Raw genomic sequence first — 19,556 nt, forward strand, 5'->3', positions numbered from 1 at the left:
ACCCTGCCTCAAAAACAAACAATTTACTAAGTCTCGTGCTAAGTGATGAATGAATAAAAGTTAAGACATGTTTTTCCCTAAGTTCAGGGAGATATCAGGGCAGACAGGGAACCCAGGAGGATCTGGTCCACAGTAAAGACACAAGGAAATGTGGTAAGTGACCCAAGAGTTGTCTATCAAGGGCATTCAGAATACAGAACCACCACAGCCTGCAAAATCAGAGAGGATGATGGTGGCTGTAACCATCATGCATGTGTTACCAAGAATGTAACAGTTGGAGCCAGTCCGGGAGAGGCTGATTAAAAGTCTATTGGAGTAACCTAGAGTGAGACTGTGGCTAGGGTAACTGCGAAGGAATCAGGTGGGGTGCTTGAGATGGTTAACTAGTGTGTCCCCACTGATCAAGGGCCTGCAGCCACCCCCTCCCCATCAACACTTGACTAACTCTGTGTTGACATGTGGATGGTGCGTACCTTTTTCAGCTGTGTTCTAAGGTCACGGAAAAAAAGACACAAAGTGAGTTTCCAGTAACCACGTTCTATAAATGAAACCCAGCTGTTTTTGCTTTTTTTTTGTTTTTTGTTTGTTTGTTTGTGTTTTTTGTTTTTTTTAATGACAACTTCCTCTGGCAGATCCTTAGCAAACCGTGTTTTTCTGAATTTAAGATTCTAAATCAAGGAGCTCTGCCCCCCTCAAGTCACAACCATGTTGATTGACCCTCTTAACTAGTATTAAGTAACACGTGTAAATGATTATGTCATTAAGGACAAGAGGAGACATTAAATGTGGGAACAGGAAGATTTATAGCCAAAGCCAAAGAAGGGGGTGGTTACAAGCTCCTGTTTTCATTTTTTTTTTTTTAATTACTGAGAAGTCTTTAACATTCAGATTTTAAGTTCTCTTAGGGATCATGAACATTCCTCTTGAAAACCATTCTTCATCTCTTAGGACAGGAAGAGAACACATAGGAGAAGGGTGGTCTATGTCCAACAAAGATAAAATTTCAGGTACAAAGTCAGTCCCAGCCCCAAACGACCTGCTGAAAGATTTAACTGGAGAAAGCAATTAAAAAGCAGAACAGCGAGAAGGCAGGTCCATGAAATATTTATACGTCAGGTAGTCGAGTACATATTTTCACATAAACACTTCAACCTCCGCAGAGCAGCAGTCGAACTCTGAGAAAGTCACTCCTACGGAAAGGAACTGTTTCTTTAAGGACCACAACAGAAAATGGAAGTCAGGAGTGAGATGAAAACTGGATCCACACGGCCCCAGGGACATTCTGGGAATCTTGCTAGGAGAAGATATCCCCGGCTAGACTAAAACATCTGTTGGGAAGTGGAAAGAAAAAAAGAACACAATTGGGCAAGGGCATGCTTCAAAAGAAGGTACCCTGGAAAGAATCTGCTTTTAATCTTAAAGTAAGAGAATGGCAGAAGATCTTTAAACAGTTACACACACACACACACACACACACATTCTGATCGTATTCACACCCCATCACCTCCTCATTTGAACCTCTTCTTCTTCTGAATTAGGCCCTTGTCTTTTTTTTGTGACCCACTGAGTTTCATTAGGGTTGCTTGCATGATCCTGAGTGATGTGTGGGTAAGGCTTTAAGTACAAAGATGTAACCTGACCAACTTAGATGCTGGTGGATCTTGGCAGCTTCCAGTTCCAGAGCAACGTCAGAAACATGCTCCCTCCCCCGTCCCGTCCCCCCCCCCCGTAGAAAAGGATCATACACATTTTTTATTTTAAAAGTCTCCCTACCTAAGAGATGGGGTGTAGCTAGTAGCACAGCCAATGGTTTAGCTCATTGGTGACTTTGTGGGTGTCAGCATGGGGGTTCAGTCTCCACTTCTATCCCTAGGGGAAAAAAAGTCTCACTTCAAACCCAGGACTGTGCATCCATTAATATTGTTGATTCTGTATCACAATGGGCGGTCCGCTTAGGTTTATTCTCCCTCCGTTCTCAAAAGCTAACCCCCCCTCCCCCGGCCCGCACCCTCCACCCCTAGCTTTCTGCATCCGGACAAACTGGCTTTTGCCCCCTCTAACTGTATATGTTTTACTTTGAAGGGATAAAAAAGTCGACGAGGGCAAACCGTGTAGCTTTGGTGACAATGACTGTCAACTGCGCAGACAGTTTCTCTCGCATCAAGTATTTATAATTTAACACACGGGGTCTTCTCCCCTCTGATCTTTATGTGACTGTCACCCAGGTCCCCCCCCCACACACACACACACACACACTTACCCTGCATTCATTTCCACGCAGCGCAGGAGGAACCCTGGGTTGCGTGACTGCCGGCTGGAACTTTTGGGAGGGCGGGCCACACGCAAGTGTTTGCAAGGCGATCAAGAGGAAACGCCGGGCACGTGCAAGCAGCGTCTCCAGTTTTACTGTGCCGCAGGTGAAGGGCTCTGGCTGGCTACGTCCGCTCGGTGTGCGGGGTGACGGCGGCCACCGGGGAGGAACGCCGGAGGAAGAACTTTGGAGGAAGAAGAGTGAGACAGCACAGACACGGTCCTCCACTCCGGGACACCGCGTTTCAGGTGATTTCCACCCTCCCCGCTCTGCTCTCTCTCGCCCCCGACCGCCATCGCCTGCCTAGCGGAGAGCAAAGCGGAGTTCGAGTCCAGCGCGTCCCTCCCTCGAGACGCTCCGGGACCCGCGCGGCTCCGCGCTCGACGGTCCCCGGCGCGGGAGCCGGGAGGAGAAGAAGGAGGAGGAGGAGGAGGTCGCGACTTCCCAGGGGCGCCGAGCCTCCGCGATGCCCCCCAACCCCGTCCCTCTCTCCCCTCTCATCCTTCACCCCCTCCCCCGGGGGAGGGGGAGCCAGACCCACCGCGGCGCGCGGCGGCGGCGGCGGGGAAACTACAGCTCCCGGCAGGCCCCGCGCGGGCCGCGCGCCCCCGCCCGCGCGCCCCGGCCCCCGCCTCCGGCCTGGAGACGGGACGGGGAGGGAGGGAGGGGCGCGGGCGGGCGGGCGGGAGGAAGGGGCGCGGGCGGGCGGCGGGTGAGCGAGCGAGCGAGCGAGCAAGCAAGCGGGCGGGATCGTGCGAGTCCGTGCAAGCCTCGCTGCTGGCTCCTGCTCCGGGACGCGGACGGACACGGACGGACGCCCCGGACTCTGTAAGTAGTCGCCGGAGGGAGCGCGGAGCAGACACCGGAAAAAAAAAAAAAGTTCGCGCCGCCGCCGTCGCCGCCGCTGCCGCCGCTTTGTTCTCCCGACCCGTCGGGCTGAGGTGGCGCGGCCCTCCCCCACTGCACGCGGCGGCGGCGGCGGCGGCGGGACTCGGACCCGCGCGGGGCTGGGCGGCGGCCGCGCCTGGCTAGGCGGGAAGTCGGGGCGGCGCTCGGCGGGCCGGCGGGCGGGCGAGCAGCCGGGGGCGCCGGCGCGGCCAAGTTCCGCGGTCCTCGCCGCCGCCGAGGCCAAGTTGGAGTCGCTCGGCTGCGGTGACCCACCGCGCCCTGCCCCTCGGGGTGGAGGGCACCCGCCGCTCCCAGCTCCCCGCAAACTAGTTTCTAGCGGCGCCGTGCCCGGGGAGCCTTCCCCGTTTCTTTGGCTGCACTTTTTTCCCCGTGTGGTCGGTCCCGGGGGGCTGGAAGAGGGACGAGTATCGGGGGGGGGTTTGGAGGATGGTGACCCCCCAGTTTCCTGGCCGCCTCTTAGGCTTGCGAGTTGCATGCAGCCTCGCTCCAAGGCGTTCTCGCTCCCCGGGGAGTTTTGCCCTAAAGTGAAACACTCGCGAATGTGGAGCAATTTAAAAATGATGATGATGATGATGATGATGATCATAAGCATACACGACACTGCTCGATTGCGTGTCGGATATTTTATTTCACACCATCGAAGTCAGAAGTCTAGGCCGTGCTGTTTGTGAGCACGAGTATAAATCCGGCGACAGGCGCGACCTGCAGACTTTTCCGTACACAGATTGATGGCATGGACGTAACTGTCCCTTCAACCACGCCCGTCCCACAGGAAATAAGACTATCGGTGTCATCTTTGATTAAAGAGGATAAGTTACAACTCGAAGTACTGCTTTGTAGGACAGGGCCTTTAAAAACCTGTAAGCACAAATGAAACAAAAACTTTAAAATGTCTTCGTCTGTATCCTGTAGTTAACGCTAGAAAAAAAAATACTTTTACTTTATAACTCATGTTGCAGTTTTAGCAATTGTGATTTTGTTCGCCTTACGCTTAAACTTTTAATGCCAAGAGGGCCGACAAGCCTACAGATTTGCTTCAAGAAGGCTTCCGTGAAGTTCCCAGACTCAGACCTAAGTCAGATTTGCTCTATATAGGAACACTTTCAACACCACCACCCCACCCCACCCCACCCCCGCCTCCCCTCCCCCCAGTTATAATCTGGAGTGAGATAAAACAGCACTTTAGCCATAAAAGTTGTTGCAAGTCTTTGTAAAAGTATTATTTTAAAATGTCTCACAGGAAAAAAATCACTATAGGTTTTGCTTCATAGGATACTGTTATAAATGATATGGGCCCGAGAACATGAGTTTGGAGTCCTTTTTGATAATCCAGGGCAGTTCACATTTCAGGAGTGCTAAGATTAAAGGAACTTATTCTTAAATGTGTTTGACAGTTTCATACACACTGATCACACTCACACCCCAGCCTGTTCTCTCTTATACCCCCTTCCTACCCCCTTACCAGCCCCTTAAAGTGATGAGCTTTTAATCTTGCACATTTTGTAAGCTTTCTGTTTTATCGAATGACCTGTTTCTGTTTGCATGTTCTCATCTAAGCATTGCTACACAACACCTAAAACTACAATAAGTTAAATTTTAAAAATTGGATGAGTTGGAAACACCCCATACAGTAAAAAGGGGGCGGGGTAGATAGTTATGGAAGTACATTTTTCACAGAAGGGATCTAAGGCGGGAGGAAACAGGAACTCTTTAGGCTGAGGATTTCATAGATGTAAGAACTAGTAGCTGGCTGCTCTGCTTCTCTGATCTTTCAGCTTTCACCCTGATACCTGGCTCTGGGTTTTTTTTTATTAAAAGACCATCTAAGATTCAAACAACAGGGACCTTTTCTCAAAGTGTTTTCTACAAAATAATAAAGTTGGCAAAAAAAAAAAAAAATTAACCATAGTGGAGTTAATTGCTTGCTTTTTAAAAGAAACTTGTTCAGAACTTGGTATATGATAATAATTATATCTAATTTGATTAGACACATAATTGGATTTAATGATCACATCTCTTCTTTGAGTCTCTCGGTTATGTAATTCATACTGAACCTGCCTCTTTGGAGCAGTCATTTTAAAAGGAAAAATTGGGCTATAGGAGATGTTTTACTTTTAATTTAATGTAGCTAAGAAGTTTCCTCCACTTGTGTGGTTACGATGTTCTAGTGGCCGTGTGTGAGAAGTGCTCATTGGCTATTAGCCAATCAGATCTCTTAGGAACTACTGCTGCAGAGATGAAGATCTATCAAGCTTATCATAGCTTCGTGTTGCGTTGCCAGACTGGCGTTCTAAAATCTGGATACACCTCTCAGTGCCTGCGTAGAGGACCTGCCTCGTGTACCCCTTCGGTGTTCTCCCTGACAGTGGAGGGATGGAGGTTCTCCCTGACATGTCGAGGGAACAATTTAGTAGAGTGCAGAGCTCTTAGACAGTATTATATTAATCTGAGGGGATAGTCATGTTTCTGAAATATGCAGTCGGATGTAGAGACTGCCACAGAATGTGATCTTTTTTTTTTTTTTAATCTACAAAAATGCTTGAGTTTTTGCACAATATATAAGCATTAAGCAAAGTCAGGTGTTTGTTGAGGTAAATACATGGATATTGACTTCAGTGTACTGGTGAGTTATGTCACTGAAAAAGTTCACACGCTTTTGACATGCTAAAACAATACATATCTGCACGAGAGTTGGGATAAAACCTTGCACTTCATTAACATCCCTCACACACAAAGCTAAATTAAACCTGGGCGATTCTTTACTGGTAGGAGTCAGGTAAATATGCTATTACAAAGGAAGAGCATTTCTTCCTCTTTGCTTTAACATTTGCTGGGTGCACAGTGAATGCTGGCTAGCTATCTTAATCACGAGAGCTTCCCTTTGAAGGATTTGATTTGGCCTGTTTTCTGGAACCCTCTTGTTCCTTTAGAGAGACCTTCCCTGAGACCCCAGCTGACATTGTTTCCCTGGCAGAGACCCTGCTGCATCTCATCGTTTGTCATTACCCGGCCCCTTAGGCAAATGTGGGTTTGATGTCTGTGAGTGCCACGGAGAGCAGTGGCCATGTCTGTCTCGGTCAGCTACTGCTGTGTAACTTCAGCGTCTCTCAGAACGGTCTGGCGAACCCCGGGTGCTGTGTAAGTGCACGGTGAAGGAAACCCCGGCTTTCAGGGCTTCTAGTGAGAGACGTGGTTAAGGTTGGAGCATACTGTATTGTGATGAATTGACTGGGGTAGGGGGAGGAAGGTAGATCAGCTGGTGACATTACCATGAAGTGTCACACAGCCAAGTCCCCTAACCTCGGAGGTCTTTCTTCACCCTGTCTCTAGTGATCAGGCACGCTGGGCTCAAAATTCCTCTCGTAGGCTATCTTTTGATTCCATTCACTGGTGACAGAATTTGTAAGTTCATCTGAATGAGGTCGTGACAGCTCTCCAAAAGAATGTTTGAAGACTGCCAACCAAACTGTTAGAAATTCCTGACAACTCGACAATGCTGTTCTGCTTCAGAGGCTCTCATTGCTATTAGACACAGCATCTAATTAGTCCACAGCTCCTAAATAAACAAGATGGACTATTTGTTAACTTATAAGCCCTATTTTCTATTTGAAACAAATACAAAAAAAATACACAGCATGACCAAAGTTTGTATAAATTAGAATTGTTAGATTTCTTACAGATCAGATCAAGATTCCATAAACAAAACAAGGAGAGAAAACAGATGGGGCGAGTGGGTGGAAGCTGTTAAGACAGGTTCTTATATCTGTGTCCATGCTGAAACTTAAAAAAAAAAAAAATCACTTTTATACAAAATTATATATAGTTTATTAGGAGTTCATATCATCCTAGTAAATGAGTCAAGTGTATTATTAGACTGTTACTGTTAGGTAGTTAATATCGAGCGGTATAATAAAATGTAAACTTAGTAGGAAGATATCTTTTATCTCATTGCTATAAAACTTTGGAATGATTGGCGTACTTACCCTTAGCCACGTGTCCCCAGTAGTTCATGTGCAGGTGTCAATCCTTATGGCCCAGAGGCCGGCTTCATTTTCCTTGTACTTCTTTGCCGCCATGATGAATAACACCAGTTCTCCCTCTACACGTCCTCCAATATTTGAAGACCACTCACTCTGTTCAGGTTTTATTAAGCGTATGTTTATCGCATGCCATTGTCTTCGCCTGTTACCCAGATGTATGCAATTTTTTTCTTCCCAGGCCTAAAAATCTGTTAACTCTAAACATATGGATTTTAAAATAAATATAATATTAATGATAGATTGACGAGTATGCAGATTAATACTGATGACTTTGCAGTGTCCAGAGGATTTAGTTTTGCCTTAGTTCTTTGGGTCAGCCCATTACACCAACAGCTTATCTAAAGCCTTGGAAACAGCCCACCCTCAGGACTGGCTTCCACATCAGGATTTCTCCTTCCCTGTGTTGAACATTTAACGTTGAATTTATCTCTGTAAAGTTTCGCTTTAATTTTATTCTGTCTGCTCAGCTTTGTTCACCCTGAAGATTATATAAGCGGATGTCTTTGTCTTTACCATCTCACATCTACTGAAAATGCAGGGCTAAGAGTGGTTTGGAGACAGTTCCCTAAAGACTTTGTTGACATACAGCGTATTTCCTTACCACACTGATACCCAGCTCAAACTCACACAGCGTATTTACGAAGATAGTGGGGGGAACGTTTTAAACTCTAGTCTCATGAGGATGTCGGCGTCCTGAGCAAATATTTGGCCTCTGAACTTTTGCTTTCTCAACTCTGGAATGAGTGCTTGTGAGGATTAAGGAGGTAATAGAGGTGTCTAGACCAGTGTCTGTCAGGTGGTAAGAGCTCATCTTACTTCCTCCACTTGAGAATCCAGTGTTTTCCTCTATGAAGTTATCAGTGTGATGGATGGACTTGGCATGGCTCTGTTTGAATCTAGGCTGACATGGAGTCCTTATACTGTTCTCTGGTTGTTCACACATCATTTGAATAACAATCTTCTCAGGTCTGGCTAAGGATTTTTTTCTTTCTTAAAAAGAGTGATTGATTTATTTTTATTTTTTATGCATTGGTGTTTTTGCCTACATGTATGGCTGTGTGTGGGTGTCAGATCACTTAGAGCTGGATTACAGACAGCTGGGAGCAGCCCTGTGGGTGCTGGGAATTAAACCTGAGTCCTCTGGCTCTTAACTGCTGAGCCACCTCTCCAGCCCCTGGCTAAGGGGTTTTTTTTTTCTTTTTTTTTTTAGGTTTCTTTGGTAATTTCTGCATTGGGCTTACCTGCTTTTCTGTGCTCAGCACCTGACGCAGCTCTCCCAGCCCAGTTCCCGGCCGCGTCTCTCACCCTTTCCGGCGGCTCGCTGCATAGCATCCACGGTTAAACGTGCTCACTGCTTTTGCTCTCTGGCATGAGCTGCGTCTTGGCCCAGAGATTTGCACTCACATAAAGTTTTAGTATCTGAGCACTCAAGAGGTGGAGATAGAAAGATTGTAAGTTTGAGACCATCCTGGACTCCACGGTGAGTTTGAAGCTGTCCTGGGCACCATAGTGAGATCCAAAAGAAAAGGCATTTTTTTTTTTTTAAAAAATAAAAGTCATTTAATTCTCTCCCATTCGTGAAGTTCAGGTTTCAGTTCTCTGCTTTGAGCGTGAAGGCTGTGGGGAGAAAATAAGCAAGATACGAGTTGAGCAATTCTTTCTGTGTAATCTCTCACCCGTAGCAGCATCCTCTCTGAACAGGGATTCTCGGTTCCTTGTTGTCTTTAAGAAGGCAGTCACTGTTGTGGTGACAGGACTGGTTAAAAAATAATAATAAAAAAGAGTGAGACGTGGGTTCTGATCCCACGCTGCTTGTTCATAGCCATGTGATACTGGGCAGATTGCATGATCACTTTGGGCTTCGGTCTTCTCATCAGCAAAATTGCTGTTTCCCTGTTAATTTTAAAAGGTATCGCGAGACACATTAGTGGAACACGATGTCAAGTGCTGTGAAGTATGAGATTGAATTCTAGCCCTTTGCCTAAATGTCAGGATCAGTGCCTGTGTCTCTAGGTTATTTTTAGACTCACTTATTCTGAATTTTCTCATTTGCATTCCTGTATCTGTATGTGTCTTCTGTCATCCACTTTTACTTAGCTCCATAGACTAGTCTCCTTGGAGTCACCGCACACACTTTGGGTACTTCCCGTTCTTGTCGTTGGAACTTCTTATGGCTACAAAGACTTTAGAAGGACTCCCCTCTTGTGAGCCATTTCATTCAGCTGTGAAGGTCATGGCTTTTTCTTTTCTTTTTTTTTCTTTAATTTTCTAAACTGTGTTTTCTTTAAAACCACGATGCACAATTTACTCTACGTGGTGGTGGTCTTTTTCCTAACGTTGGAAATCCCTTAATGATGAGTTCACTTTCTCCTGTGTTTCGTGCTCTATCAGCTGTCACAGTTCTTTGTTGACTCTGGTTTGTCCCCTTTTGCCCTTTTTTTTGCTTCCTTAGGCTTCTGGAAGGTAATTGTCAACAGAGCAGCCCAGTTGTCCTATTGGACAGAATTTGACTCTGGAGAGGTGGGCGTACTGGGGATGGAATCGAGGGCCTTGTACCTGCTGCTGTATCCTCACTAGAGTGTTCATATATAAAAACACAGAGCTTTCTGGTATTGGGAAATCAATTTGTGTCTTTTATGTGGCTGGGATCGTGAGCATTTTAAGTCTCTGATGTTTGTTTTACTTTTCCTGTTTTATCCCTTCTGGTTTTCTCAGTTTCTTATCGTCATTGAATTGTGTCATTGTGGAATAACAGTGTTTGATCGTCATAAATTTAAAACACAATAAATTATAGCTGGGTGCAGTGGGGTGGATCTTGGTCTCAACTCTTCAGGGAGCTGAGACAGAAGGAACTCTAGAACCCAGGAGTTTAAGACTAGTCAGGGCAACATGGTGAGGGAAATCCTATCTCCCCAAAAGAAGATGAATATATTTAGCCCCCATCCCTCCCCCAGGGCTCAGGAGTTAGTGGTGAGGGACCGGAGTATTATTTTAAGTGGGAATCCCTCTCTGAAATTATACCTGTAGTTTAAATAATAATGACTGGTAACTTAAGTAAAAATGACCACCCATTAGGATGCATTTATGAACTGTAAAAATACCACCAGAGATTATCACTAAAAATACAGGGATTCTTACATTTTAAACGGATATCAAATGAATATAAAGCATTAAAACCCTTTTAAAATTTTGTTCTAGGTTGACAGCATTTCAGAAGGCACCAGCTTTTCTCTGTGGACCCATTCATTCATCGCGAGAAATATGCTTGTACTATTTTTAAAAGCGTTTTACTTCCCCAGAGGGAAGTTCGCTCCCCAGGATGGAAATGAGTACATATGAGAGGGTGATTTAAGGTGTGACCGTTGGAGGTGTCCCGTCAGTCACTGAAGGAGTAGAGTATCACAAACACAGCTTCGAACCAGGAAGATTTCATCTTGACCAAAGCGACCGTATCTAACTCGTGTTTTCTGACATGAAAAGGCGAAGACAGATAGCTGAAGATGTTTCGTAAATCGTCGGGATTAGCTCTAGTCTTCTGGTGATAGCGGTGATGTGAAGTGAGTTACAGATCTGGGTGCGGCCCTAAAGACACACTTCTTAATGGGACGGATGGTGAGAGCGGGAGGACCTCTTGTGCGTTTGGCTGGCAGTGACGGAGTTTGCCATCAGCGGCATGAGTGGCCCCGCCGAGGAACTCAAGCGGCTTGCCTCTAAATCCAGAAGCACACTCATTTTTTTTTTTTACTCCTGTTACTTTGAAAACGTCCTCGGAACCATTTAAAAGGCATTGACAACTATTTTTATAGCTTAAAGGAAGGCAGATGTCTGCAAATAACTCCCCTCCCTCAGCCCAGAAGTCTGTGTTACCTGCCACTGTTTCTGCTGTGGTGCTTCCAACTCCTTCTCCGTGTTCAAGTCCCAAGACAGGGCTCTCCGCTCGGCTCTCCAATGGCAGCTTCAGCGCCCCGTCACTCACCAACTCCAGAGGCTCCGTGCACACGGTTTCATTTCTACTCCAGATCGGCCTCACGCGAGAGAGCGTTACCATCGAAGCCCCAGGAACTGTCTCTGTCCGCGGTCAAAGACCTCGTCTGCTCCATTGTTTACCAGAAGGTACTGTGCAAGCCATTTATTTCAATAGTTTTTTTTTTCCTAATTAATAGTGTTTCTCACACATCTCTATAATGTATGCATGAAACAATGAAATGAACATTTGAACTCATCGGTAATTTATGTCCTGATTATGAACCTTTTAGGCAATGCACTAATATAAGACTATGAGCCAAAAAGTCTGAAATTTCAGTTAACGGGAACCTGTATCATTTAAAAATACCACTTAGCCCCAAATAGTGTCATTTTATAGTCAAGGGGTTATATGACATTTCCTTTGATTTCAGAGAAAAAAAAAAAAGGTCAGGAGGTAGAGGGCATGAGACATTGAGGTACTTACTAGGGAGGTGGGGCACCGGAACTGCTGAATCCAGTGCCCACCTGCACCTTGGGCTTTCCAGGTGTCCGGTATTTTGCCCTCTTTTATACCCTTGCCTTCTCTTTCTGAATTTCCTCTATGAGAAATTATCAGCAATCTCTCTAGACTACCGTTTAATACAGAAAAGCACACTCTTTCTTCCTCTTAACCAGGTAAATCAGTTTTGAATATATATGACAGGTTTTGCAAGATGATCGTTTATCATATAAGCACCTCTTGTCCTATTCTGTGCCGTCTTTTTAATGAATCTTAACTCAGTGGATTAGTACGTTTTCTATTTACAAATTATTTATATGAGTTATATTAGTTGGTTTTGTTTTATTTTTAATGGACAACCACTTGCTTCAAACAAACTTGGAGAGTCTCTGTGTGTAAAAATTTTCTCTTGGGGCTGTGAAAGTGCACAGTTTATAAAATGCTTGCCTCACAAGTGTGAGGACCCGAGTTCAGATCCCCACACCCACTTAAAAAGCTGGGCTTCTTTACAGTATGCACCTGCAACCACAGCACTAGGGAGGTGGAGACAGACCAGCCATGATAGTGAAATCAGTGAGCTCCAGGTTCAGTGAGAGACCCTGTCTCAAACAGTACGGTGAAGAGCAGATGAGGAGGACACACAAAGCCGCCCCTGGCCTGCAGAAACACATAGGCATACACATTTCCAAGTGTGCACACACAGAGACATGCAGTCGCTCAGTGGGATTGATAACTTTGAATTTCAGCTCTCTGTCTTTTGTTTGACTTTCTCCTGTATTTACATGGTTTGTCACTAGCTTCTAATTTAAAAGTAATTAGCAGTCCAAAAATATTAAAGTTACTGATAATGGCCTATGTATGGGCTTGTGTTTTAGCAGTGACTTATTGGTGTAAATAAGGCCTAAAGTAGGAGTGACTTGAGACCTGCCGAGTTGTTGATTTGTTTCCTTGGGTTTTTATTTACTGTGATGTATTGGGGTATAGTCGCCCAGGCTGGTCTTTGGACTCTTGGGTTCTCCTGCCTCAGTCCTCCTTAGCTGGGACTACAGACATAGACCACCTTGCCCAGAACTACTTTTCAGCATCTTCAGTTTTATTCCCCTTTGGTTACACACCACATAAGTTTTCCACAAATGCTTTTGCAGCTATTTTGTAACTTTTTAAAGTTAAAGGTAATGTTTAAACTTAAGTATAACTTCTTTTGAGAGCATAAGAATTCATAGCCAATGTTTTGGTGAAATCTATTACTCCTTTTTCAACATTTAGAATTTTCACTTTCTGTTATTTATCTACAGGACAACTTTGGGCAAGTGATTTTACTTGTTTGAATAAGTTTCCAGAGCAGTCAAATCCCTGAGTTGGGGCAATTTCCAGTCTCTAATTATAGCTGTGAGATTTGGGTCTTCTTTGCAGGAGACAGAGAAATGAGAAGAGTCTTGAGAAATCTGAAGGCACCAGCTTAGATGCTGGGATTTCCTTCAATTTCTTACCCTCTGTCTTGTCTTAGAGAACTTGCTCTCTAGCCATCCATCTAGTTTACTGTGTATGTACAGTTTCAGGTTCTGAAATAATTAGTTGAGTGATACTTGAGTCATTATTTTGAACCTCTAAAGAAAAATAACGTTTCCTTATGGTTGTAGGTATAGCTTGGTGTTCTTGTGGAACTCCTGACAGTGGAAGTGGGAGGAGGGGGGTGTCTTTGTCTCTCTTGCCTGCTCTTGGGACCCTTTTCCTCCTACAGGGTTGCCATGTCCAGTTGTGATATGAGGGTTTGTGGCGGGGGGTGGGGGTGGTGGTATCTGAGGGGAAGGGGGAGATGGAGAAGGGACTGTGAGGAGTGGAGGGAGGGGAAACTACAGTCGGCATGTAATACATGAGAGAATAATAAAAATTTAAAAAGAAAAAAGGAAAGATGGAATTTAATACTCAAATTTGGGTACCAGATTATCTTTTGAGTTAGTAGAGGTGATAATCCTCTGTAAATGAATGCTTTAGATTTTTTTTAGTAATAAGACACTTACATTAATAATACTTAGAGCTGCCATTTGTTGGTCTGTCAGATTCTGTTCTCGGTGTCTTTATACATACTGATTTTTCACAGCTTCACTAGGTAGGGTCACCACAGTTATCAAAAAGGAAACGGAAGCACAGAAAACTTAAGTTACTCTCCAAAGCCTGTGACAGTAAGGGTTGAGAGCTTGCATTTTTAACTGTTGTGCCCTGGACAACTGCTGGAATTTTTCCATCATCGATCATCGCTCATTGTGAAATGCCTTCCAGTTAAAGAGCCTGTACAGTCAGTAACCATAGACTCCAGTTGCCTTGAAGCTAGCTGCCCTTGTGTGCACTGACGCCGCCTGTGTAACAAACTAAAGGAAATGGTTCATTTTGTTCTCCATTACAGCTGGCATTTAAAACTCTGGAAAGGCGGCTGTCATTTGGCATTTTCACTTACAGCTATTTGGGTGGTTTGGTCTCATGGGCATACACTTGCTCTTCTAGTTTCTACTCTTGATAAACTTACTTATGTAGAACCTTCTAAAAATAGGCTGCTAGATAAATTTTAGGAATTAGATGGACATTGTCCCTGACCCTAAAAGTGTACAGTCTAGTGAGGGAGACACGTTCATTAGTACCACATATGGAAAGTAGTGTGGGATGTTGAAGTAAAAACTCCTCTCTAGGCCAATGAACAACGCAGAAAGCTGAAGCCATACAGAAAATAGTATTAGACTTGGAGATCTAGTAACAAAGGAGGAGGAGGAGGTGAGAAAGGTATTCCAGACGGAAGGAATGATAGGGGAAAGGAGTTGGTAAGTGTTGGGGATGATGCCTCAGCAGTTAGGAGAGCATACGGTTCTTCCAAAGGACCCAAGTTTGATTCCCAGCATCCACATCAGGTGGACCACAACCACCGTAACTCCAGCTCTGGGAATCTGATGCCTCTGGCTTCCATGGGCACCCACGTGGCATACACCACACAGGCACATGATTAAGAATAGAATAAATCTTTTTTTTTTAAGATTTATTTATTTGTTATGTATACAGTATTCTGCCTGCATGTGTCCCTGCAGGCCAGAAGAGGGCGCCAGATCTCATTACAGATGGTTGTGAGCCACCATGTGGGTGCTGGGAATTGAACTCAGGACCTTTGGAAGAGCAGCCAGTGCTCTTAACCGCTGAGCCATCTCTCCAGCCCAAGAATAGAATAAATCTTAATAAAAGAAATATAAGTGCTAACATTTAGTAAGTTCCTACTTGGTGCCAGGAGATTTATATGCATTCATCCACACAGTAGTCTGTAGTACATCTGAAATTTTAATGTCCATGAGATTTATCTGGGAATTCTGAGGAGTGTTATTTTGATTCGGTAGGTTTGTGTGGGTTTGCGTTTCTGTTACGGTGATGTTGGTGGTCCTTTGTTGTAGACCCTGTCTTTCTTTCTTTTTTCTCTTACTGTGCTAAGACACCAGAACCGAAACAACTTATAAAATAAAGCATTGATGTAGATGTAACCAACCGTCTTATTAAATAAGAAACACAGAACCAATGTAAAGGAGAAAGCCGAGAGGTCAGAGCTCAGAGCTAAAACCTTACCCTTCCTGCGGTGCTCCTACCTCCCCGAAAGAGACCTACTTCCTGTGTGTTTGTCTTTACATAGTCTTTCTGTTCTGCCTTCTCATTGGTTGTAAACCCAACCACGTGACTGCCTTGTCACTGTCTGTATGTACAGCCCTCCAGGTCTTAAAGGCGTGTGTCTCCAACGCTGGCTGTATCTCTGAACACACAGAGATCTACCTAGCTCTGTCTACCAAGCGCTGGGATTAAAGGCATGTGCCACCACCGCCACACTCTGTCTATGGCTCTAATAGCTCTGACCCCCGGGCAACTTTATTTATTAACATACAGTTAAAATCACATTTCAATACAAATAAAATACCACCATACATTTAATTTGTGGCTCATGGTGCCAGGTGGTTAGATTCTATGACCATCATAGTGAGGACCAGGGCAGCAGGCATGACCCTGGGGCATCCAACTGTGGTTTCACATATGGATCCATAACCAGGAGGCAGATGGGGCTAGTTAGGAATGGCATGGTTTTTTGAGACCCCCAGAGCCCACCTCCAGTGACACCTCTTTCAACAAGGCCAGCCCTCCTAAATCCTTCCCAAACAGTTCCACCAACGTGGGACCAAGTGTTCAAACATGAGTCTATGGGAACCATTCTCAATGCAAGCCACCACAGACCCATAGATGTACTGAGTTCCAGGGGTGTGGGTGATCTTCGTTTGCTAAAGGAGGAAACTGAAATTTCAGAAGAGAATAATTGGCTGAAAATCAGAGATCAAACTTAGGTCTGTCTTAACTCCAAGACTTTTACACTTCTCTCTGCACCCTGCTGCCTTTCCTCAGCTACGAAAACATTCAGACGTGATCCTTCCAAGAGTAGAGATTTCACTGAGGTGCTTGTGTAGCAAAGTGAGATGATCACATCTGTCTTGGAGAGCTTAAAAGGGACTGATAAAACGGCTTAGCAGGTAAAGGCTTTTGCTGCCAAGCCAATAACCAGAGTTTCCTCCCAGGAACCCACATGGTGGAAGGAAAATCGACTCCCAGGAGTCATCCTCTGACTTGCAAACACACGCATGCGCATGCATTAAAATATAAATATATATATATATATATATATATATATATATATATTATATATATATATTAAACTTTAAAGTCATTTTTAAGATGTTAGATGAGTTTAGAAGTGAAGTTGGGGGTCACAGGAAAAGTATGTTGAGTGAAATTTGACATCCTGTTAAACAGAGTGATAGTTAACCTAAGCAAGAGTGAAGGCTGATACTAAGATACAAAATCCAGACAGAAAAGTAATTTGGGAGGAGGGATATAATACAATTTAGTTTCATCAAACTCTAATAAGATAAGGTTCCTGTGTTCTGAAAATTTCTAGGAGGGCTGAAGAAGTACTCCTGCATTTCAGGCTTTTGCGGGGGTGTTCGCTGGGACCCTTGTGCTCTGCCCAACTGTAGAGTGTAGTTGTTTCTTCTAGAGAAGCTTCACACCTCTTAGCTCTCTTGTTAATAAAACTAACAAGGTTAGGAAACCTTGAAAAGGTCTCTTAGTTTGGAGGACCTGAGAAGAAACCTCTTAACAGTGAAATAAACCCACAAGGCCACCACTCTATTTAAAATCAGGAAAGAACTTTCCGAATTATTTTTTTCATTTTGGGCATATTTGAAATTTTGAAAACATATATTTAATATTAGTAGTCATAAAATATAGATCCTATCTCAGTTCTACGTTTTTGCTTTCTGGTTACCAATATACTCGGAATAATTAGCCTTAGAATAAAAGTTTAAAATTTCATCTTAGATAAAAGATGTGATTCATAAATTTGAAAGATCTTACACAGTAGTGATATAAGGCAAAATCTGAGGTTATTTGAAGTGCAAAAGCTATCAAAAAAGAAAAGAATTTCTTTGTTGGGAAGTTGCATTGATAATGTAACAAAGCATACAGTAATACAGACTGCTGTCATGTGTGTGTACATGCAGGCATACATGCATGTGTTACACAGTAAATGACAATTGAATATTTTTAAGAGACAATGATTTTTTTATATTGCCTTATTTTCTGGCACCTTTATGCAGAAATGTGGGATGAAGTGCATATATTTCTGTTTTTTTCCCACACTGTTTCACAAAATACTATTATATTTCTCTCTCGTGCTATTTCACAAAATACTGTTTATAAAGATTTGTTAATTTGTTTATTCTGTGTGTGTATGTGTGCTTGAGTGTATGTGTGCGCACCACGTGCATGCAGTGTGGTTGGAAGCCAGAAGAGGGCATAGATTCGAGAACTGGAATTGCCTGTGGATTTGAGCTGCCTGTTGTTGAAGGTAGGAACTGAGCCTGGGTTCTCTTGGAAGAGCAGCGAGTGCTCTTAACCACAGAGCTATCTTCTTAGCTCCCTAAAGATAATTTTTTAAAAGAAGATTTGAGGTACACTCACCTGTCATCAACTCCACCACTTTTAAGTTCATGGTTTGATGAGTTTCAATGGTTGCATACAGTTATAACTCCTCTCATTCGAGATATAAATCATTTTTGTCACCCTAGATATTTTCTTGCACCTCTGCAGTGTCTTCCCCCCACTTCCGGCCCCAAGCAACCAACTACACTGCATTCTTTCACTGTAACCTAACTTTTCTGGGTGTTCAGAAAGATAAATGAGATCATTTCCTATGTAATGTTTTGGTTTTGTTTTCTCTCACATAGCTGTGTTTTTAAAATTCTTACCATTATATTTCTAGAGTTCTTTACATTGCTGAATTAGTCTGTTACTTTAATTCCCTTGTTTGCTAATGTACAGTAGAAGTGTTTGCAATTTTGGTGGTTGTGAATAAAGCTGTTGTCAACCATCCCATATAGTCTCAATTATGACATGTAAATAAATATATGTTGACTTTTGTGTGTGTGCTTAGAAGTATGATGGCCAGGTAATTTAACAGGCCCGTGTTTGTGATATCTTACCAGGCTGATTTTCAGAGGTAGCTATACACTTTCCCTGCCTACAAATGCCCACACTTGATATCAGCAGCCTTTTCAGTTTCGCCAGTCTGGTTGCTCTATGGTAATACCTCCTCCTGATTTTAATTTGTATATCCTTGTGGACACATTTGCCGTTCATGTTTTCTTTGGTGAAGTTTGTACATACTGTGTGCTGATTAGTTATTTTGTCAGCTTAACCAAACTAGAGTTACCTGAGCAGCTCAGTTGAGGAATTGTCTTCTTCACATTGGCCCACAGGCACATCTGTGAGGCATTTTCTTGATTAATAATTGAGTGGGAGGGCCCAGCCTGTTCTGAGGAGGTGGGCCTGGGTTGTATAAGAAAGCAAGGTGAGCAGGCTTATGTGGGAGCAACAGCAACTTTTCTCCACGGTTCCCACCTTGACTTCTCTAATGGGGGACCATGATTTGGATGTGTAAGCCAAATAGCCCCTTTCCCCCCCAAATTACTTTTTGTTAGTGTTTTATCACCGCACCAGGAAGCAAACTAGAATATGTTGTTCATCTTAGTACTGAGTATAAAGACTATATATTAGCAACTCCTATTTGTTTATTTATTAGGTACAAAGTGATTTGGTTTTTAAACAATATAAGATCATTAAATCAAGCTTATAGCAAATCTCTTGCCTCAGATATTTAACATTTTCTTATGCTATGAGCATTTGAAATTTCCTCAGCAGTTTTGAAATACAAGGAACTATTGTCAACTGTGTTCACACACTCACTGCACTGTGCAGTAGCTCTCAGATGAAAAAGAATTTAACTTACTTCTGTCCAACTGAGGCTTTGTGCACGTTGACTGTCCTCTTTCTCGTCTCCTCCCCTAGTCCCTGGTAGTCTGTTCTCTGCCTCTGAGGTCCACTGCTTAGATTCTGTATGTAAGCAAGAAGAACATGTCGGATTCGCCTCTACGTTTGTCTTATTTCGCCTGCTGTAAAATGTCTCTAGAGTCGTCCATGTTGTGGGCACAGTCACACTAATGACCTCATCCTAACTCGGTCATCTACAAAAATCTATTTCCAGAGGTGACATTCATTCATGGCTGTTGGGGATGGGCATCCTAACGTGGGGAGTTGGCACCTAACAGTCTATTTCAAGTTCATTTTTATGTGAATTGAAGTTAGGGTCAGAGCTCCCTTGTCTGTGTGTTGTGTGGGCATCGTTTTTCTAGGACTGTTGAAAACGCTGTCCTCTCCACAGTCAATTACTCGGTACCTTTTCTTGTAAATCAGTTGACCATAC

The 19,556-nt window shown here is 43.8% G+C and overlaps 1 protein-coding gene and 1 long non-coding RNA gene across 2 annotated transcripts in view; one reads left to right on the top strand and one right to left on the bottom strand.

Annotated features, from left to right (window-relative positions):
- Window positions 1-784: 784 nt before the first annotated feature.
- On the bottom strand, window positions 785-2,771 carry LOC114683580. Its single transcript, XR_003733175.2, has 3 exons — window positions 2,261-2,771; window positions 1,774-1,869; window positions 785-1,328 (listed from the first exon to the last, which is right to left on the bottom strand). It is a non-coding gene; the product is annotated as an uncharacterized LOC114683580 (long non-coding RNA).
- A 256-nt stretch (window positions 2,772-3,027) lies between these two features.
- LOC114683572 (serine/threonine-protein kinase D3-like) overlaps window positions 3,028-19,556 on the top strand; it is a 71,755-nt gene continuing 55,226 nt past the window's right edge. The window contains 3 exon segments of the mRNA XM_028857892.2: window positions 3,028-3,139; window positions 10,459-11,315; window positions 11,317-11,373. Of these exon segments, the coding sequence (XP_028713725.1) occupies window positions 11,082-11,315; window positions 11,317-11,373 (291 nt within the window). The 5' untranslated portion in view covers window positions 3,028-3,139; window positions 10,459-11,081.

This window comes from Peromyscus leucopus, chromosome 22 (genome assembly GCF_004664715.2).
Source record: "Peromyscus leucopus breed LL Stock chromosome 22, UCI_PerLeu_2.1, whole genome shotgun sequence".
In the NCBI taxonomy this organism is placed as follows: Eukaryota; Metazoa; Chordata; class Mammalia; order Rodentia; family Cricetidae; genus Peromyscus; species Peromyscus leucopus.